Source organism: Trichosurus vulpecula, chromosome 2, assembly GCF_011100635.1.
Source record: "Trichosurus vulpecula isolate mTriVul1 chromosome 2, mTriVul1.pri, whole genome shotgun sequence".
NCBI classification, from domain to species: Eukaryota; Metazoa; Chordata; class Mammalia; order Diprotodontia; family Phalangeridae; genus Trichosurus; species Trichosurus vulpecula.
Genome location: NC_050574.1, coordinates 155,751,817 through 155,771,396, shown reverse-complemented (window position 1 = coordinate 155,771,396; position 19,580 = coordinate 155,751,817). Strand labels below are relative to the sequence as shown.

The window sequence follows — 19,580 nt, the reverse complement described above, 5'->3', positions numbered from 1 at the left end:
GAGAACAGCATCCGCTGGGAAGGAGGAGAGAGAGCCAGAGCTTCGTGGCCCCGGGGCAGTGGAAGGGGGAAGGCAGCTGGCCAGACCTGTCTTTGACCTCCAACTTCCACTTACTTTTAGTGGAAGCTGATGGGGGAGGGGAGGGTGGTTTGCTGTGGTGCTCCCTGTCATCTCAGAATCAGAGAGTTGAAAGAAAACTTGGAGCACAGCATAACTATGGGAAAGTAAAATTGCCCCCCTGAAGGCTGGGGGTGATTTTTCTTTTTGTTTTCTTGTTGAATGGCATGGAATAAACTCCTTAAGGGCCCAGGGGCAGGTGGGTAGTACAGTGGATGGATTCCTGGGCCTGGAATCAGGAAGACCCGAGTCCGTATGCATCTTCAGACATTTACTAACTGTGCGTCCTTGGGCAAATCACTTCACCTATGTTTGTCTCCGTGTCCTCCTCTGTGAAATGGGGACAATAAGAGCACCTGCCTCTCAGGGTTGTTAGGAGGATCAGATGAGATAGTTTTTGTAAAGGGCTTAACACAGTGCATGGCACATAGTAGTTGTTATATGAGTGTTAGCTAAAGTTGTTTCTGTGGTTCTCTCAATGGCTAACATAGATATCACGCAGAATAAGCACCTAGTATTTGATGAATGAATACTGACTAATCATTGAAGAAGCATTTGTTGAGCCTATGTGCCAAAACACTGTGCTAGGAGCCAGGAATACAAAGACATATGAAATAGCGCCCGCCTTCAAGGGGATCATCATCTACTCAGGAGAGATATGTAAGGATATAGGAATGTACAAAAAAGGTGCAAGGTAATTCTATAAAGAAGGCATTAGTAGCTGGAGGCCTCAGAAAAGGAGGGATCAAGTAGAGAAGGTGGCCTTGGAGCAGAGCCTTAAAGGAAACTCGGAATTCTGAGAGGTAGAGGTGAGATAGAAGTACTTTCCATATATGAAGCCCATTACTTGCAACTGTATGAATTAAGCAGTTTAAATACTATACACTCCTTTCACAGATAAAGAAACTAAGGCTCTGAGAAGTTGTGGCCTTCCTCTCATCACACAGTTAATGAGGGAAGAGCTGGAATGTGGGTCTCCATTTCCGGGACACTCTTTGCTTGTGAATTGTTGGTTAAAGCAGAAAGGATGATAGAGGGTATTCTGTTTAGGGAAAATAAACATGCAGCATGATTGTGTATCATGCTTAGCCAAGGACAGTGTGTCTTTGAGACAGGCCCACCTGTAAGTAGGGTACGTGTGGGGAGTTTTGTCCTATTAAGGAGGTAGGGAAGGACCAGGTTGTGGAAGACCTTGGAATCCAGAAGGAGAAGGTGGGACTTAGTACGGTAGGCTGTAGGGAGCCATTGTAAGGTTTTAAGCACTGAGGGGAACAAGATGAAAGCAGTGTTTATTAATAAAGTCTAGCAGTGGTATTGGGGCAATATTGGGGCAGCTAGGTGGTGCAGCTAGGTAGAGCACTGGGTCTGGAGTCAGGAAGATCTGAGTTTAAATCTGGCCTCAGACACTTACTAGCTCTGTGACCCTGGGGAAGTCATTTAATCTCTTTGCCTCGGTTCCTCATTTGTAAAATGGGTAGGCGCTGGAAAAGGAAATGGCAAACCACTCCAGTATCTTTGCCAAGAAAACCCCATGGACTTGTCTATGCGGTCACAAAGAGTCAGATAGGACTGAGTGACTGAGAAACAGCAAAAGTAGTAGTAGTATGCTAGACAGATTGAAAGAGGCAAAAGACTTTTCTGGTAGATTCTGTCTTCCAGAATTGAGCATAAAGGAGACACACTCGGAGCTCACTCTGAAATAGCCCTGTGAACTGGGTTCAAATCCTGTCTTAGGTGTGTGTGTGTGTGTGTGTGTGGTGTTTCTTAACTGCAAAATTAGAGGGGTAGACCAGATGGCATCTGAGAGGTCACTTCCAGCTCTACACCAATCTTTGATCCTAGGAAATCCTCAGGGCTGTTTGCTTTTTCAGGATGTTGGAGTCAAACCAGTCAGCAGTAGGAGAGAAGGCTGGAAAAGGTCATCAGGCTATTTGGGAGTCTTTTATTTCTTCTGGCCTCCTCTGAGGTTGTCTAGAGTGCAGAAAAGTTAATTGCCTCCCTGGGTGAGAGTTTCCTTGTTGGGAGAAAGATGAGGCTCATTGTTACTATACTACTACTGAGTAAGAAAAAGAGCCCAGTTTAGGGTAACATTGCCTAAAGGCTTCTGGGCCTGTAACAAAGAAAATAAGAGCATTGAATTGTCACAGGAAGGAAGTTTTCACTGTTTCAGAAGCAAGCCAAAAAAAAAAATCATGATCCTAGAGAGAAAAGCCAAGTACTCTTCATTTTGACAAGAGATAGGCAGGTTTTTACAGGGAGAGGAGGAACTTTTATTTTTTTTACAATGAAATAGAATTGGTAAGTTGGCAAAAACTTGCAGCCTTTACCCTATATAGTTCTAGTAGCTCCACCCCCATCCTTTGTAAATTGCAAAATAAGCAGATATCTAGTCTTCCTGCAATTCAAGACTACTAAGAATTTGTACCAATGAAGGAAGAAAAAGGAAATTGGTGGGGGGAAGGAGCTATTTTAGGAAAAAGCCCTGGAGTCAGAGAGCCTGTCTTCAAATTCTGGTTTTGCTGATTTTTCCCTGTTTGACCTGAAAGTTCATTAATTTCCCTGGACATCAGTTTCCTCATCTGTAAAATGAATGCCTTGGACAAAGATGATCTCTAAGCCTTCTTCCAGCTCAACCTATGATCTCAAGACTCAGTTGTCTCCTTTGAGGCTATTTTCCCTTTGCTCTTGGTATGCTCTCTTTGTAGACTAAAAGATATAGAAGACCTCATAGACCCTGAGTCTTTGCCTTCAGCCCAGTTTAGAGGGTTTAGCTGAAGTGGGTATGGAGGTACAGTGTTGTGGAAACAGTTCTGGATTCGTGGCCAGAAGACCTTGTGTTCCATCCTCAGTTTAATTCCTTCGGAATAATTATACTCTCTAATTCCTAGAGTTTTCCTGAAGACCAAATGAGATAATACACAAAGAGCCCTATATAAATGTAAACTATTAATTATGTAAATTCATATGCACCTTGGGGGGATATTTTAATCAAGACTTAGAGACTTTGTGAATGGGGCTTGCCGAATCAACAAAACTCTTTGTGAAGAGTGGGCTCTTTAACTAGGGTTGATCTGTTTCTCTGAACCCAAAGCCTTAATTTAAGAGGGACCTGTTGAATGGTAGCTTTGGTGCTTCTGGTTGGCATCTTAAACTCTTCCCAAGTCTAGAGACCTGAGTTCAGGTCCTGACCTCCAACAGCTACTAGTTGAGTGACCATGGGCAAGTCATTTCATCTGTCCAGGTCTTAGTTTCTTCATCTGTAAAATGGGGCTAATACTTCTTGCTGCCTGGAGAACAAGATTGTAGTATGAGCCTGTTGTTGGGCTTTTTAACCACTATGTTAAGATAAATTATTATCCTATAATTGAGGAGGCAACAAATAGGTAGGGACTGGACTAGATAACTTCAAAGGTCCTTCTAACTCTGAAATCCAGTTATTCTATTCATTGAATGCTGGCCACGCTAGGCATTGTGGAGGGTACAGAAGAGGTAAAACGGAAGTTCACTGCATTCAGGGAGCTTCCTTGTGCAGATTAGAGAGGTAGAAGAGCTCTTAGAAGAGACATTCACAGGGTAGTCAGGGCAGGGTTAGGGTCAGGGTTCAGATTCCTAGAGGTTGGCACCTGACCCAGGCCAATGCTAAGCGCTTTACGGCCTCATCTGTGGTTCATGATAGGGTTCCACAAAACACATCTGCAACTAGCTTGTTTTAAGAACAAGGAGCTGTGAGCAGAAGGGATTTCTTTGTGCTGTCTTTGGGGACAGCACGATGGGAGTGAATTTGGAGTCAGAGGATTGGGGTTTGAATGTTGTTTGCCATTTTCTACACCGGAAAAACCACTGATTTTGGAGATGGAGCATCTGGGTTCACATCCTGCCTATGAAACTAACCTGCCCATTTGACCCTGGATAAATGTCTTAAGATTGACCCAATAAGGTTTAGGGAATATCAACATCCAATACAAGGAAACACAGAACTCACAACAAGACATCAAAACAAGCCAGTGTGAATTTAGGGAAGATACTCACAAAATGTAGAGCAGTCAGGGAAGAATGATAGAAACAAGTCTGCTAGGTCCCCAGGAGGGACTGGGTATACTTCTGGGGCCCTGTGGGGAATGAGGTGTGCTCTCCCTCCAAAACAATCAAGTCTTGTGGGCTTTAACTGGTTCTTATCTGGGTCTGGCAGGACCAGGCATTGGGAGAAGGGAAAGAAGAGTCTGCACCAGGGTGTTGATTCATGTTAATGGGCAGAAGGAAGAATCCTGGGGAACTGGAGGTTAAGTGATATTCAAAGGTGGTTAGAAAAGGGACTTTAGGCTATTACTGCTGGCCTTATTCTTACAGGGTCACTCAGCTTCCTTGTCAGAGCTTGTTCATTTAGCAAGGCTGCTGTATTCCCTATGGCAAGTCACTTAACCCTCCTGGACCTAAGGCTGCTTCTCTGTATAAAATGAAGGGCTGAACTAGGTGGTCTTCGAAGTCCCTTCCTTCACTATTCAAGTCAGCAAGCATTTAAGGGCCTACTATGTGCCAGGCACTTCATGAAGCTCTAGGTATCTATGATGAGCCACTTTCCGTCTTGGAGCTTGAGTTTCCTCATATTTAAAATGAGACAGTTGAACTTCCTTCTCCCTTTAAATCTGTGATCCTTCGATTTTGCCCGTCCCCCCACTCCCTCAGTGATTTGGTGAAGTTGCTGCTGCTCGATTTTGTTTATTCCTAGGTTCAAATTCACATCTGACTCTGATTTGATTCGGAGCAGTGAACCACAGTGGAGCCAGATGGGGAATTTGGTCTTCAGTAAACATGTAAACTAGCTAGTTCCCCCCCCCACCAATGTACACAAATGTTGAAAGTGGTCCAAAGGGCGATGGGGAAATGCATCGAGAAGACACATAGACTAATACCGGCGATCGTTTTTACTTAGCAGTGGCTCAGGATAGAGATCATCAAGGACAAAGCATAAAGCAGAGGTGTCAGGCATGCTTCCTTCAGCCCCAACACTCTTAGGCATGGCCCTAATGAGATTAATATGTAATTGGGAAATATTTAATAAAATAAATAAAAATACATTAGATACAGAGGATGTTAATATTGATTTTTCCATCCCATGCCATATAGTGGCTCCCATTTCTATTTGAGTTTGACACGGATCCTCTACAGGACCTGAAAAAGAGGTGGGCTGGTCATTTAACAAGAGCCAGAGATAGCATACAGACAACTGGCGTGCTATTGTTGATATCTATGATATATTAAAAGACAGAAGAAGTCTTCTGGCATGTCCTTTAATGGAAGTTAGATGGAAAGATATGGACAAGATTCAGATTCTCACAGACATCTGTAACTTAACGTGTCTCAAACTGGATACATCTTTACCCCCAAGCCCTTCCTTACTTTCCTATGATTGTTGAGAATACCACCATCTTCCTGGTCACCCAGGCTCACAGCCTAGATGTCACCTTCGGCTCTCCACTCTCTCTCACTTGCTATATACAATCAGTTGCCAAGATAGGATTATTTTACCCTCAGAACATCTCTCATAGACGACCCTTTCTCTCCTCTGACACCGCAGGCTCTTATCACCTCATACTTTGATTATTGAAATAGCCTGTTATCGTGTGTGCCAGCCTCAAGTTTCTCCCCAGTCCAGTCCATTCTTCACTTAGCTGTCCTTCTAAAGCATAGGTCTAACTATGTCATACCACACACACACCCGCACATGCACACACAAACACATACACACTCACACACTCAAGCTCCAGTGGCTCTCTGTCACTTTTAGTATCAAATATTAAGTCCTTTGGCATTCAAAACCCTTCATAACCTGGCACCTTTACTCCCTTCCAGTTTTCTTCTGTCTTACTCATTCCCACCATGCTACAGTAACACAGAGCCTTGCTGTTCCTTGCACATGACCCCCTTTGTCTCAACTCTGGGCATTTTCACTAGCCTGGAATTCTTTCCGTCCTCATCTCTGCCTCCTGGCATCTTTCAAGTCTCAGCTAAAATTTGACTTTCTACAGCAGACCCCAGACCACCACTCATAGATCTATCTGTCCTTCTGAGAGAATTTTTTTTTTCAGATTCTACCCATTACACATCCTGGACACTACCTGATACCCTGGCTTTGATGGGATAGGATCTGATAAGCTGATGAACATGTTAATGGCTTAGACCGTATTCCACTTGCTCCCAGGGACCTTTACATCATTTCTTATGGCTAATGCTAATTACCCAAAGGAACAAATTTATAGTGGTGGCATTTCACGTGTAAGTGACAGGCCCGTGTTGATGATAGGGCACGGGATTTTTGGTACTCCTTACATTGAACTTTGTAGATGACAAGTCTGTCTATTTGTGTAGACCGGGGTGTTGGAAAGCTCCCACTGTATCTAGGAGATCACTCTGAGTCATCATTATAATCTTTTGGACTTTCCTTAAGCCTCTGACAGGAGTTCACTCCTTTCTGTCGAAGATTGTCATGATGCATGGGGTATGTTGGGGCAGCTAGGTGGTACAGTGGATAGAGTACCAGGTATGAGGTCAGGAAGACTCCTCGTCCTGAGTTCTAATTTAGCCTCAGACACTTCCTAGCTGTGTGGCCGTGGGCAAGTCACTTAACCCTGTTTACCTCCGTTCTGCATCTGTCAAATGAGCTGGAGAAGGAAATGGCAATCTGCTCCACTATGTTTGCCAAGAAAACCACAAAGGGGGGTCACACAACTGAAAGGACTGAACAACAACAAAAGAAGCAGAAAGGGCCTTAGAGGTCGTCTCATAGGGCATACAGATGAGCAAACCAAGGTTCACTTAATCAAGTTCACACCAGTTCGTAGCAGGGTCAGGACTAGAACCCAGATCTCCAGATAACAAATGTATTTCTCTAGCTTTGATTAAGCAGGGAACATTACTAGTTCTGTGAAACTGGGTAAAAGTCATTTTATTTCTCAGGACCTTGGTTTCCTCACCTGTAGATAGTAACTATTCCACGTGATTGTGTGGATCAAATGATTTCATGTGCTGGATGAGGTTGGGTAAATTGAAAGCATTTTATAAATGTCAATTATTTTTTAATGAGAGGTAAAAACCAAATCAAGTTGTTTACAGAGTTGATTTCAGCTTATCAAAAAACATTTATTATGTGGCCAATATATGCCAGGCACTTTGCTATGTGTTATATAAACACAGAAGCAAGACAGTATCTGTCCTCAAGGATCTTACATTTTATTGGCTATCATTCAATATTATTCTGGCGCTAAGGAGAAAAATAATTTTCTTGCTAATGAAATTTTCTTTTTGGAAAGAATTTTCCTTGTGAGATACGCAGTGAGATTCTATTTCCCCAGAGTAGATCATATTATCTTTTGCGGGAGGGGGACGGGGTAGAAAGTGAATGCTGGACCAGGCTCTGCTGGAGAAAGGATCCCAGGCCTGAGAATGGAGCCCACCCTGTCCTGCAGAATGCTCCTGTGAACTCTGCCTGTGCTTTATCAGTGTTTTTGTAGTGGCGTTTCATGTCCAGTGACTGTAGGCTTGAGGAAAAAGTCACATTTAATTGGAACAGGAAATGCACCCCGAGTTTGTGTGTGAAGCAGATAAACCAGAGCTGAAAGGCCAGGGTTTGGCAGAGGGCCATGACCCTGGCTACACATAGCAACATGAAACTCCAAAGACTTTTGTGCACAGTTTGAATGCAAGGCTGAGTGCCTGACTCCATCCCGTGCTGGGATGTTCTCATGCTAGCACATGGTCTGTTGAAACTGTGGCTCCATTCTGTTTCCTTTCCTTGTTCGGAGAGGAGCTACTATTTCCCTTAAAAAATACTACCCCCTTCCTCTTGTTCCAAGTCCCATCTCCCCAACTTCCCCCCGCCCCCCACTTCCCCTTTCCGAGCTCTGGGACTCCCTTGGGTCATTCAGTAGAGGATTTGAGTTTTGTTTTGCTCTTTGGACTGCCTGGTAGGAAAGCCTCTGCCTCAGCTTCCTGTGGTTTGGGTATCATAATTTGGGCCCCTGTGGGCCATTTTAGTGGGTGGCTGACCTTGTGATAATTTTGCATAGTAAGTCTGGAATTTTATGAATCAAAAAATAACAGAGTCAAACAAGCTTCTACTACAACTCAGATTGTTTTAGAGGAATGATTCAAAGACTGCTATTGTGAGTCATGGCAGGAAGGATGGCGGAATGTATTGGCATTAACACCCCATTTTTCTTGTTTCCAGGTCCCCTGCCTGTGTGTTGCAGTCCAAGTAGCCCGGCCCAGCCACTCGAAGACACGAGTTATCTTTTCCCAGACCTTCAGTTCTTTTCTGGGAGGCATGAAGCTTCTCCATTGACAGTAGAGGCAGGCAGTAGTACTAGAGAAAAAGCTGGTAAGCCCCCTTTCCTTGGTGCTGGGGTCAGAGAAGCTAAGCCTTATTCTCTTTCCCATTTTTGTCTTTTTGCATGAGGTTATTTCTTCAGGTGTATTCCCTGACAATCGTTTTCCTTTCCCACATTTATACTTTTAGGAACTAACATATTGGATCCTTGTTTCCTTTTTCCCTTAAAAAAAATGCCTCATTTTGGCTCACATGCTATGTAGGCAGGTCTATTTTGCTATAATATCTTGTTTTCAATTTAGGGAAGTAGGAATTTTAGTCTTTCTACTTCCTCAAGTCTTCTCTTGTCTCTTCATCCTCCCTTTTCCCCTTTCCTTTTCCTCCCTTTCCCTCCATTCTTCCATCCCTCTTTTCATTTTCTTCCAATTACTAGTAGGCTCATCGATTGATTGATTTTTTTTAACGGAAATTTCCCTAAGTATTTCAAGTTCAAAACTTTAGTTTGGTAAATAAACATCCTCCTTTGTCCTAAACGTTGTCTGTCCCAGGGTGCCTACTATTACTGTAATCATGTTCACTTGAGGGTGTTTAAAATCAACTTTGCCTTGGGCTGAATGAGTTAATCAATATACATGTATTAAGTGCCTACTATATGCCTTAAATATTCTGAAATCTCCATTCTATCAGAGCTCAGAGAATTCCATTGGCTTCTTTTTCTGTAGACCCATTTAGGGAAAGACCACGCACAGTTCCTTGGAAAGAGCTTTAGAAAGTCAGAAGACCTGGGTTTGAATCCCAGTTCTACCAGCTTGCTGTTCATGTGACCCTGGGCAAGTCACTTCTCCTCCTTTGCACATCAGTTTCCTTCTCTGTGAAATTAGGGATTTGGACTAGATAAATTCTAATTCCCCTTTCTAGCTCTGTGTCAATGATTCCTTTACTGCAGATTTGAACAAATCAGCTCCTTTGGCATATTTTTTTTTTCCCTAATGGGAATGATGATGGTATATACTCCTGAATGCTCCTGATGAAGCATTCCCACAAATGATCTTGTGATACCTGTTCTATTGTTGCCTTCTCTTGTTCTTTAATTTTTCCTTTGCTGTTTAAGATGTCTGATTACTGCCCCATTCCCAGCTGCCAGTGTCTTCCCCTTGCCATATTACCCTGTATTTATGTACTTTTTTTGTATGTACTTGCATGTTTCCATTCTATCCCCCTAAGCCAGAATTCTTAACCTTTTTTGTGTCTTGGTTTCCTTTGATGGTCTGGTGAAACCTATGATGCCTTCTCATAAATACATAAAAGAAGATATATAGGATTACAAAGGAATCCAATTATGTTGAAATAGCATTATAAATTTAAAAAATAAGCTTATGGATTCCAGAATAAGAATCTCTGCCTAATAGAATATAAGCTTCTTGAAGGCAGGGACTTGTGTAATTTCATCCCCAGCACCAGGTACATGTCTGGTGCTTAATGAATACTCATTAATGGATTTTCTCTCCAGTTTTAATTGTATTTTAAATTTCTTGAGGACAAGAATCACCTCTCTATTTCCCTAAGGTTCCTAGTGGGATACCTTTGACCCACTAGTTACTCAGTAAATATTTGATTAATCCCATAGTTTTCCCCTGCAGAACGTGTATTAGTTTTTCTGTGACTTGAAGTGTGAATGTGGATTTAGAGGATAGTTTAGAGGATAGTGAACAAATTAGAAAATTGCTGGTTTTTTCTTGAACACCTACGCTGGTAATTAGTAATGTCATTCTTATTATCACTGTGACTATTACCACTGTCACTTATTGTCACTGTCACCCTGTTGAAGGTGTCACACTATGATGCCCTCAATGGCTTACCTGACCATAATACCATAGTAGTCACAGGACAGGCTTTTTGGTTCAGATTTTCTGTGCATAGAACATTTATATCTGCATAGCTTTAAGCATGGCCTTAAGCTGCTGTACATGCCACCCCCAGAGAATCAGGGCTGGACAGTTACCCTCCCTTCAATGTCTGAAAGTCTGTAACCCTTGCTTTCCTACATGCAGAGTGAATAACTGAAGGTTCAAATGCAGAAATAATCCTCATTAAATATATTATATTTCATCATTAATCCAGCATTGCCAAGGAATAAAGTATCTGGATTGAGTTTTGCTATCACAAATGGCCCTAGACTTTTTCCCAGCATTCCTTCCATCTTTCCCCTTACTTTATAGCCTCCATTTCTCTACGCCAGGGATTCTTACCCATTTTTTATGTCATGGACCACTTTGAAGAGCTGGCAAAGCCTGGTGAGCCCTTCTCAGAATGATGTTTCTAAATGCACAGTTCTATTGTGCAAAAAAGCCAGTTTTGTTGAAATACAGGTGTTAAAAACATATATTTTAAAAAGTTCCAAAGTCTCAGGTTAAGAACCTTGCTGCAGTGACATGGCTTCCTTTGTCTTTCTTTCTGATTGAGCATTTTCAAGGGCTCCCCTGGATGCATAGAATTTTCTCTTTTCTTGTCTCCACTCCCTGAATTTTCTGATTTCCTGCAAATCTTAGCTAACATTCCATCTTTTGAAGGAAATCTTTCCTGATTCCCCCTTAATGCTATTGCCTCCCCCCTGAGATTATATCCAATTTATCTGTATATCTCTTGTTTGAACACAATTATTTGCATGTCTAGGGATCTTTTACCCTCCTTTGTTTATATCCCTAATCCTTAGCATAGCACCTAGCACACAATAGGTGTTTAATAAATGCTTGTTGACTTGATTTGACTTGACTATATTGCCATTGGATGTTTCCAGCTAGTATTCTCATTTACTGTCCACTGAAAATAGAGACAAACTTGAAAGTTTCCCATTGAAACCTAAGAATCTAGCTTATTAAGGCAATAACTTTAATTTTATGTAAGTATGAACATGACTCACCAATTCTGCTATGTAGTAATACACATGGGTTTGTAGCAGTTTTTTCATTACTCAGAAGCCTTCTTTTTTTGTGGGGCTTGCTCCAAGGTTTGTAGCAGTATTCCAGATAACTGAAGGTCATTGATTGTATAGCTAAAATGTTACCATGTAGGCAATAAGTACACACTGACATCTGCCCTTTTCTATAAAAACCTGACTTTTTTTTTCATTTTTTTTCCAGTTGAGGACCCTTTTTGTAACTTCTACTCCCCAACTTTCCTGAGGATCTCAGAGGTGGAAATGAGAGGTTCAGAGGATGGGGCAGCTGGCACAGTATTACAGAGGCTGATCCAGGAACAACTCAGGTATGGCACCCCGACTGAGAACATGAATCTGCTGGCCATTCAGCACCAGGCCACCGGGAGCGCGGGACCGTCCAACAGTACGACAAGCACCCTTTCTTCCACGGAAAACCTCACTCAAGAAGACCCACAAATGGTCCACCAGTCAGCACGGCAGGAACCTCAGGGGCAAGAACATCAGGTGGACAATACGGTGATGGAGAAACAGGTCCGGTCCGCTCAGCCTCAGCAGAACAATGAGGAGCTGCCAACTTACGAGGAGGCCAAGGCCCAGTCCCAGTTCTTCAGGGGCCAGCAGCAGCAACAGCAGCAGGGAGCTGTCGCTCACGGTTACTATGTGCCCAGTACAACTAGTCAGAAGTCCCGGACTGAAGGGAGGCCCACAGTGAATCGGGCCAATAGTGGCCAGGCTCATAAGGATGATGCCCTCAAGGAACTCAAGCAGGGCCATGTCCGCTCTCTCAGCGAGAGAATCATGCAGCTGTCACTGGAGAGGAATGGGGCTAAGCAACACCTCCCTAGCTCAGGGAATGGTAAAGGGTTTAAGGCTGGTGGGGGACCACCCCCAGCCCAGCCTGCAGGCAAAGTGATGGACCCACGAGGCCCTCCACCTGAATATCCCTTCAAGGCTAAGCCGATGATGTCCCCAGTCAGCAAGACCCAGGAACATGGGCTCTTTTACAATGACCAACACCCTGGGATGCTCCATGAGATGGTCAAACCCTACCCGCCTCCTCAGCCGGCAAGAACAGAGGTTGCTGTCGTGAGGTATCAGCCACCCCCAGAGTATGGGGTAACAAGGTGATTATGGGGTATTTGGGTTACTCCAGGCCATTTCCATTAACTAAATGTTTTTGGTTCACAGGATCTTAGAGGCCAATAAGGTGAACTTGCCTGTTTTTTTAACAGATGAGAAACTTTTGAGACCTGGAAAGGGCAGATGACTTAATACAGGGGTGTTAAGTAACAGAGGCAGAATTTAAATCCAGGTCTTCTGAACTCTAAATCCAGCGTGCTTCTCATTGTAGTGTGCAGTAGATATCTATCTTGTAGGATAGCGTGTGATTTGCTCAGTGGGGATGGTAGTGACCGAGGTTAAAGAGGGAGCAGCAGTATCCTGCCACCTCTGGGAACTCTGAATGAGTATCTGACAAGGCAGGACTTTTCCTTAACAGTTGAAATAGACCCGACCTTGCTGGAATGGATGACCAAGTTAAGTTATGGTATCATGGGCTCATAAGGTCATAAAAAAGGACCTCGAGGATCATCTCGTCCAACTTCCTCATTTCGCAGATGAGGACACTGAGTCCCAAGAAGTTTGAATGACTTACTTGTAGTAAGATCTTTAAAGGATCTACTGTGTAGGATTGTCAATGAGCTTCAGAGGTAAGATTTGAACCCATATCCTCTGACTCCAGAACCAATGTAGTTCTACTGTTCTTCTGTTAATTTTAAAGGAAAGGATAGAGCCAGCTCCTTGGAGGGGATCATAGGATTCAAGAACATTAGTGCTTAAAGGGACCTCATACATAATTTAGTTCCATTCTCTCATTTTACCGAGGCTGTGAATACTCAGGGAAACTAAATGACTTCTCCAAGATCACTCAGGTAAATAGCAAGGGGAAGGCTCGTGGTATAGGATAGGATACATAGACCTGTGTCCACATTCTGCCTCAGACACTTACTGGCTGTGGACCTTGGGCAAGCCACTCAACCTCCGTTTGCCTCAGTTTCTTCATCTCTAAAATGATAGTGTTGGACTCCATGGATCCTTCCTACTTTTAATCTGTGATCCTAGTGACTGGTCTGTCCTGGTCTGTGGGGCTCTTGACTCCCAGGAGAATGTTCCTTTTAACCACAGACTTTAAACTCTTATCTCCAGTTGCTAGTGTTCTCCCCGCTTCCCCCACTTACCTTGTGTATGTTTTATACACACTTATTTGTGGACGTGTTTTCTCCCCCACTAGAATATAAGCTTCTTGAGGGCAGGCACTATTTCATTTCTTTCTTTGTATTCCCAGGACTTAGCATGGTTCCTGATACATAGTAGACATTTAGTCAATACTTCTTGATTGGTTGGCTGTAAAAGAACACACAAATAATTTACTACATCTCTGATATTATACAGATTTAGGAAAGGTTAAGAAAGTTAAGTGATTGGTCCATGGTTATGCAGGTAATGGCAAAGTCAAGGCTCGTTGGCTCCTTGTCTTGATTCTTAACCCATTTCCTTGTAGGCCCTTTCTAGGCCTCATAGCCTAGTCCGTAAGAGCTTCTGGATGGCTTCCTAAATTTCTTTGGTGTCCAAAAGAGATGCCCAGATCTTCTCTTAGGAAGCCTTCTGAGATTTGAAGAGATATAGATTATACTTCTTATTACTGAGGGACACAATAGTAGATGGGTTCTGTGAAATTAATATTGTCATAAACCAAATTGCCTCAGACTAACCAATAAATGCTATGCAAGTCATACATTCATAGGTTTTTCAAAGAGGACCAAAAGATCATGTGGGAAATCTTTTGGACGGAAATATAGTTATGCTTAGATATAGAGATATTTGGGAAGGAGGATATGACCACACACTTGCGTGTGTGTGTGTGTGTGTTTTGTGTTGTGTTGTGTGAGGAGAAGGGAGAAGGGCAAAAGTGTTGTTTTGGCCTGCTTTGTTAAACAACATTTTGAAAGATCTATGTGCAAGTAGAAACTTGACATAAACCTTGATAGATTAGGTGTTGGGTTGAGCAGCAGCATGAGGTGTTGGATAGAGCACCGGATTTGACCTTAGGTCTTCTTGAACCTAATCCTGCCCCTTAACACTTGCTAGCTATATTACTGTGTACACATCACATAACCACTCTGAGTTTCAGGCTTTCCATCTATAAAATGGGTGTTGGTATTGAGTTAAGAATACTGTTCTTGGAGTCAGAAGACCTGTGGTTAAGACTAGCTCCTACAACTTCTCCAATTCTCAGATTCCTTATCTATAAAATAAGCTTAAAAAGTTTAGAATAGCTACATCACAGAGTGGTTGTGGGGGATAACACTGTATAAACATTCTCTGTCTTCAGCTAAGCATAGACCTCTATGCTTCACAAAATGTTATAATTTTGAGAGGCAGCAAGAGGTTTGGGTTTGAGGTCTCAGCATCTGGGTTCAAATTCTGACTATGCTGCCTTTGTGGCCTTGGAAAAGTAACATTATGTAGGTGATGCTCAGTTTCCTCGTCTGTAAAACAATGAAATTAGGTTGGATGATGAAGAAAGCTTCTCCCATCTCTAAATCCTTTGATTGCCCAAATTTTCTGTTCAACTATTATCCTAAAAGGATAAAGTGTTACCCCCCAATAGGACATTTAAAGACATATAAAATTATCCTGACATATTACTCAATGTAATTTATTAATTAATGGGTATAGAAATATTATTACTATAACGTAACAATATTTATAACACTATGGTATATATTATATACTAATATATTATTATAATAATTATGTAATAATATTTATTAATGGAAGGGCAGCTAAGTGGTGCAGTAGATAGAGTGCCAGGCTTGAAGTCAGGAGGACTCATCTTCCTGAGTTCAGACACTTACTAGCTGTGTGACCCTGGGCGAGTCACTTAGCCCTGTTTGCCTCAGTTTCCTTATCTGTAAAATCAGCTGGAGGAGGAAATGGCCAACCATTCTGGTATCTTTGCCAAGAAAACTCCAAATGGGGTCATGGAGAGTTGGAAACGATAGAAAAACAACTGAATGCCACCACCAGCAGTTTACTAATAGATACAATAATCATAGCTAACAGTGCCGACTATATGGCAGGTGCTTTATAAATATTATTTAGTTCTCACAAAAATCTTGGGAAATAGGTGCTATCATTATCCTTATTTTACAGCTCAGGAACCTGACGTGAAGTGACTTGGCCAGGGTCACACAACTAGTAAATGTCTGAGGCTGGATTTGAATTCAGGTCTAATCCTGGCTCCAGGCCCGGTGCTCTATCTACCACAACACCTAGCTGCCCCTAGTATTTTTTTTTTTTTTTACCTATTTGCCTTTCAAACTAAAGAAGCTTGATTCTATCCCCTGCGGTGGTGAGACTGGGTTTATGAAACAGGAGATTCTCCTCCCCTTCTTCCATAGAAAAAGTCTCTGTGTAGATCTGTTGCCCATGCTAATCATGGCCATGTAAACTGAAGTGGGTGTCACTGAAGTTATCGGGATGAATACTTTGAAATAGTGATTCTGCTCTATGGTACAATGGAAAGAATACTGGATTTGAATGGAGGAAGGGTCAGAGGACCTGGGTTCATATCTCAGCTTTACCCCTATGACTTTGGGTAAGTCACTTGCCCTCAGTTGCCTGATCTGAAAAATGAGGCATTCAGACTAGATGATGTTATCTCTAAGGCACCTTCCAGTTCCACAACCATGCTCTGCTTTCATCATAGGGGCTACCAGAACGCTTTTTTACAGAGTTTTATAATGTTGATTAGGAAGCCGCATAAACTACTTGCCACGAATAAGGAGGCTAATTCTTCCTGGAAATGGAGACAAGCAAGTTCTGTTGGACAATACTAAAGGGGTCTAGAAGTAGGCCTTTCTTTCCTTCTGTTGTGTGGTTTCCCTGAGATGAAAAGGAAAAATGAATTCAATGGCTAACCAGTTGGATGGCATTTTTTAAAGTCAAGATCTCCCTCTCTCAAATCCTTAGGTTTTCATGAAGTTACTTAAGTTGTATTAAAAGAAACTGTGCAGTTCAGCTTAGCTTAATGTCATGGTTGGTCAGTGATGCTTTGCATTTTCCTTAATTATTCAATTCAGTTCAGCCTCAGGTGCTTAACAGTGTGACTGTAATGTTGTTGAATTAAATCTTTCACTTTGAAGATGATTGAAAAATGTTTCCTCTAACTCAACCCTGCTCTTTTGAGTTCAGTAAGGGGAGGGATGAGAGGTACTGTAGGTAGTAGGTAGAGGGCTGGCCTTGGAACAGATGACAGATACCCAGAATCAAAGAAGACTTGAGCCCAGGACCTGCCATAACACCTTCTAGCTGTGTGGCTCTGGGCAAGCCCTTTAAATTTTATACCCCACAAACATTTTTCAGACTATGTTACTGAAGGCTTGCCCATCTGAATCAGTAGATAAGGTGTTTATATCTTATGAGTTTTCTATACCATTGAAATAATAGATCTGAACCCCACCCCCTAAAAAAGGAGGAACCATTGTAGAGAAGATGGAAAGCCAAAACTTTTGCTTGTCATAATTCATTACTTTTCTAGGAAACTGGGGGAGGGGAGAAAGAGAATAGAAAATGGAATACCTAAGGAAGAAAAACAAAGTGAGGGGAGAAGCATTTCAAAGTCTATCAAGTGATTTGTTGGAAAGTGCGATTTGTGGGAAAGTTATGACTTAAAAAATTAAATTAAATGTGTAAGGAGTTTGGATTAGTCTGTGACTCGACTGCCAGGCTTGGCAGCCAGATTGACAAGACAGAGCCAAACTCCTTTGATATTACAGACAGGCTATTGAGGTAAGGGGCTCCAGAACTCAAAGACTTCTTTGTAAGCCTTCCTATGGCTAGCCAGAATGGCTCCAGCCAGGCAACCCTTTGCCAACTGTATAAACAAAGTAGCATCCACACGGACCCTTGTTTTAGACTCAGTTAACTTAGCAGGAACTCAGTTGGATGGGTCCAAAACCAGCTGTGTTTGATGGACTAGGGAGCTGCCTTTGATCGTAGAGTCAGGGATGTCTCCTTTGAATTCCACCAGTGTATCCTCTGGGCTTTGAGGTTTGGTTACTGAATAGTTTATCATTAATAGTAGTGGCTCAGTAACTCCCCATAGGCTGTTTGAGTAAATAGATGCTAGACTTTGCCAGGGTCAGAAATAGAGAGATTGGAATGAGATCGTCCAATGCACCTTCCTGCTTCCTGCATGGATGTAGTTAATATTTAAATAGTTTTGTCCAGTGCCATTTTGTCATTTTAAATGAGTCAAGTAATTGAACTCTCACTGTTTCTTCCTTAGATAGTCCTTGTGGTCTTTAATTTAGTGAAAGGAGTGAGGACTTCATTCTGCTCCTGGCCACTGACGGGCTATGGTTAACACATTCATCCATCCGCCCGCCCACTCCATTGGAAAATAGAGATACTGTTGTAACTCCCTTAAACATGGTTGAGGTTTTTTGAAAGGGTCATGCCATATTTGTTATTAGGCCTTTTTCTTTTTTTGTTGTGGTTCAGTTGGGGAGGAGAGAAGGGTGAGAGAAAACGAAATCCTTGCTAATTAAAAAAAAGGAAAAGACACGCTGGAGGGCTTGCGTTACTATTACTAATGAAGTCTACATTGATTGTCTTTAGCTACCATGGCCCAGACATTTGATTTTGACAGGTCATGCTACAGTCATAGCTTTTGGTGGAGTTGGAAAGGCCTACCAACATACCAAGCGAAGGAGGATGACCAGAAACCCTAGGGAAATGCCAATAAGCATTTCTTAGGTGCCAACTATATTCTAGGCACTATGCTGGAGAAACAGAGAAAGATGAAAACAGTGTCTGCTCTCAAGGAAACTACAGTTTAATAATAGGAGAGATAGTATGCAAACAACCATGTACAGACAAAATGCATTCAGGGTAATTGGAATTAATTAATAGAGGGAAGGCACTAGAAATTAAGGGGATTAGGAAAGGCTTCCAGTAGATCATGGAGAATGTCTCAGCCTATTCCATTTACCCTTAAATCTCTGCCAGTCTGAACTGTGGAACCAAAACATATTAGTTAGAAGGGATCCTCAAGATAATTTTTTAGGATCGTAGATCTAGGGCTGGAAAGGACCTAAGAGGCTATCTACTCTAAGCCCCCCATTTCCCACATGAAGAAACTGAGGCACAGAGAATTTAAGTGACTTACTCAAGAACACAAATTGAGGCACAGAGAATTTAAGTGACTTACTCAAGAACACAAATTGAGGAAGTGGCGAAGCCAAGATGGCCAGTCAAGTATTCTATCTCATCCTCCTTAGTGGAGGGGGTGTGTGGTGGACGTGGATGATGAATAGCAGGGAGGGCTAGACGACTCAGAGGGAATGAAACTATGGATCATTGAGAAGTGTCCTAAATGAAGTATCTCTCAACATATGAGTTTTCTGTACTCTGTCAGAAGTGTTTGCATTTTATCCATGCTCTCTGCACTGATTTATGGGCAGGTGGCTCCAATATGTTTCAATTTGTCTGCTGACCTCAGCTACTGAATCTTTGAGTGGGAGTACTTGCCATCTAGTCTAAATGTGGATTTTTAAAAATAGTCCAAAATGAACCAAATTCTGGTGAGGGCATCTAAGTGGCCCAGTGGGTAGAATGCCAGGAAGACCTGACTTAAAATTCGGTCTTGGCTATGTACTAGCTGTATGATCCTGGGCAAGTCACTTACCCCTGTTTGCCTCAGTTTCCTCATTTGTGAAATGGGGTTGTTGTGAGTATCATTTCTAAAGCACTTAGCACAGTGCCTGGCACATAGTGAACACCATATTACTTGTTACTTGTTTATTGTTCAGTTGTATCCAACTCTTCATGACCCCATTTGGGATTTTCTTGGCAAAGGTACTGAAGTGATTTTCCATTTCCTTCTTCAGCTCATTTTTCAGATGAGGAAACTGAGGCAAACAGGTTTAGGTGACTTGCCCAGGGTCACACAGCTAGTAAGTGTCTGAGGCCAGATTGGAACTCAGAAAGACATGTCTTCAGGCTTCAGGCCCTGAATTCTGTCCTCTATGCCACCTGGTTGCTCTTAATTTCTGTGTAAATGTTATCTATTATTATTTAAAGTGCCTAGCACAGTGCCCGGCTATACAAACATTAGCTATCATTATGAGTTCTTCT

At 42.3% G+C, this 19,580-nt stretch overlaps 1 protein-coding gene across 1 annotated transcript in view; it reads left to right on the top strand.

The window, feature by feature from the left end:
• Nucleotides 1-19,580, top strand: part of AMOTL1 (angiomotin like 1) — a 166,349-nt gene that overhangs the window by 50,147 nt on the left and 96,622 nt on the right. The window contains exons 2-3 of the mRNA XM_036744064.1: nt 8,342-8,491; nt 11,581-12,502. Coding sequence (XP_036599959.1) covers nt 8,342-8,491; nt 11,581-12,502 — 1,072 coding nt within the window. The remainder of the gene's footprint in view (nt 1-8,341; nt 8,492-11,580; nt 12,503-19,580) is intronic.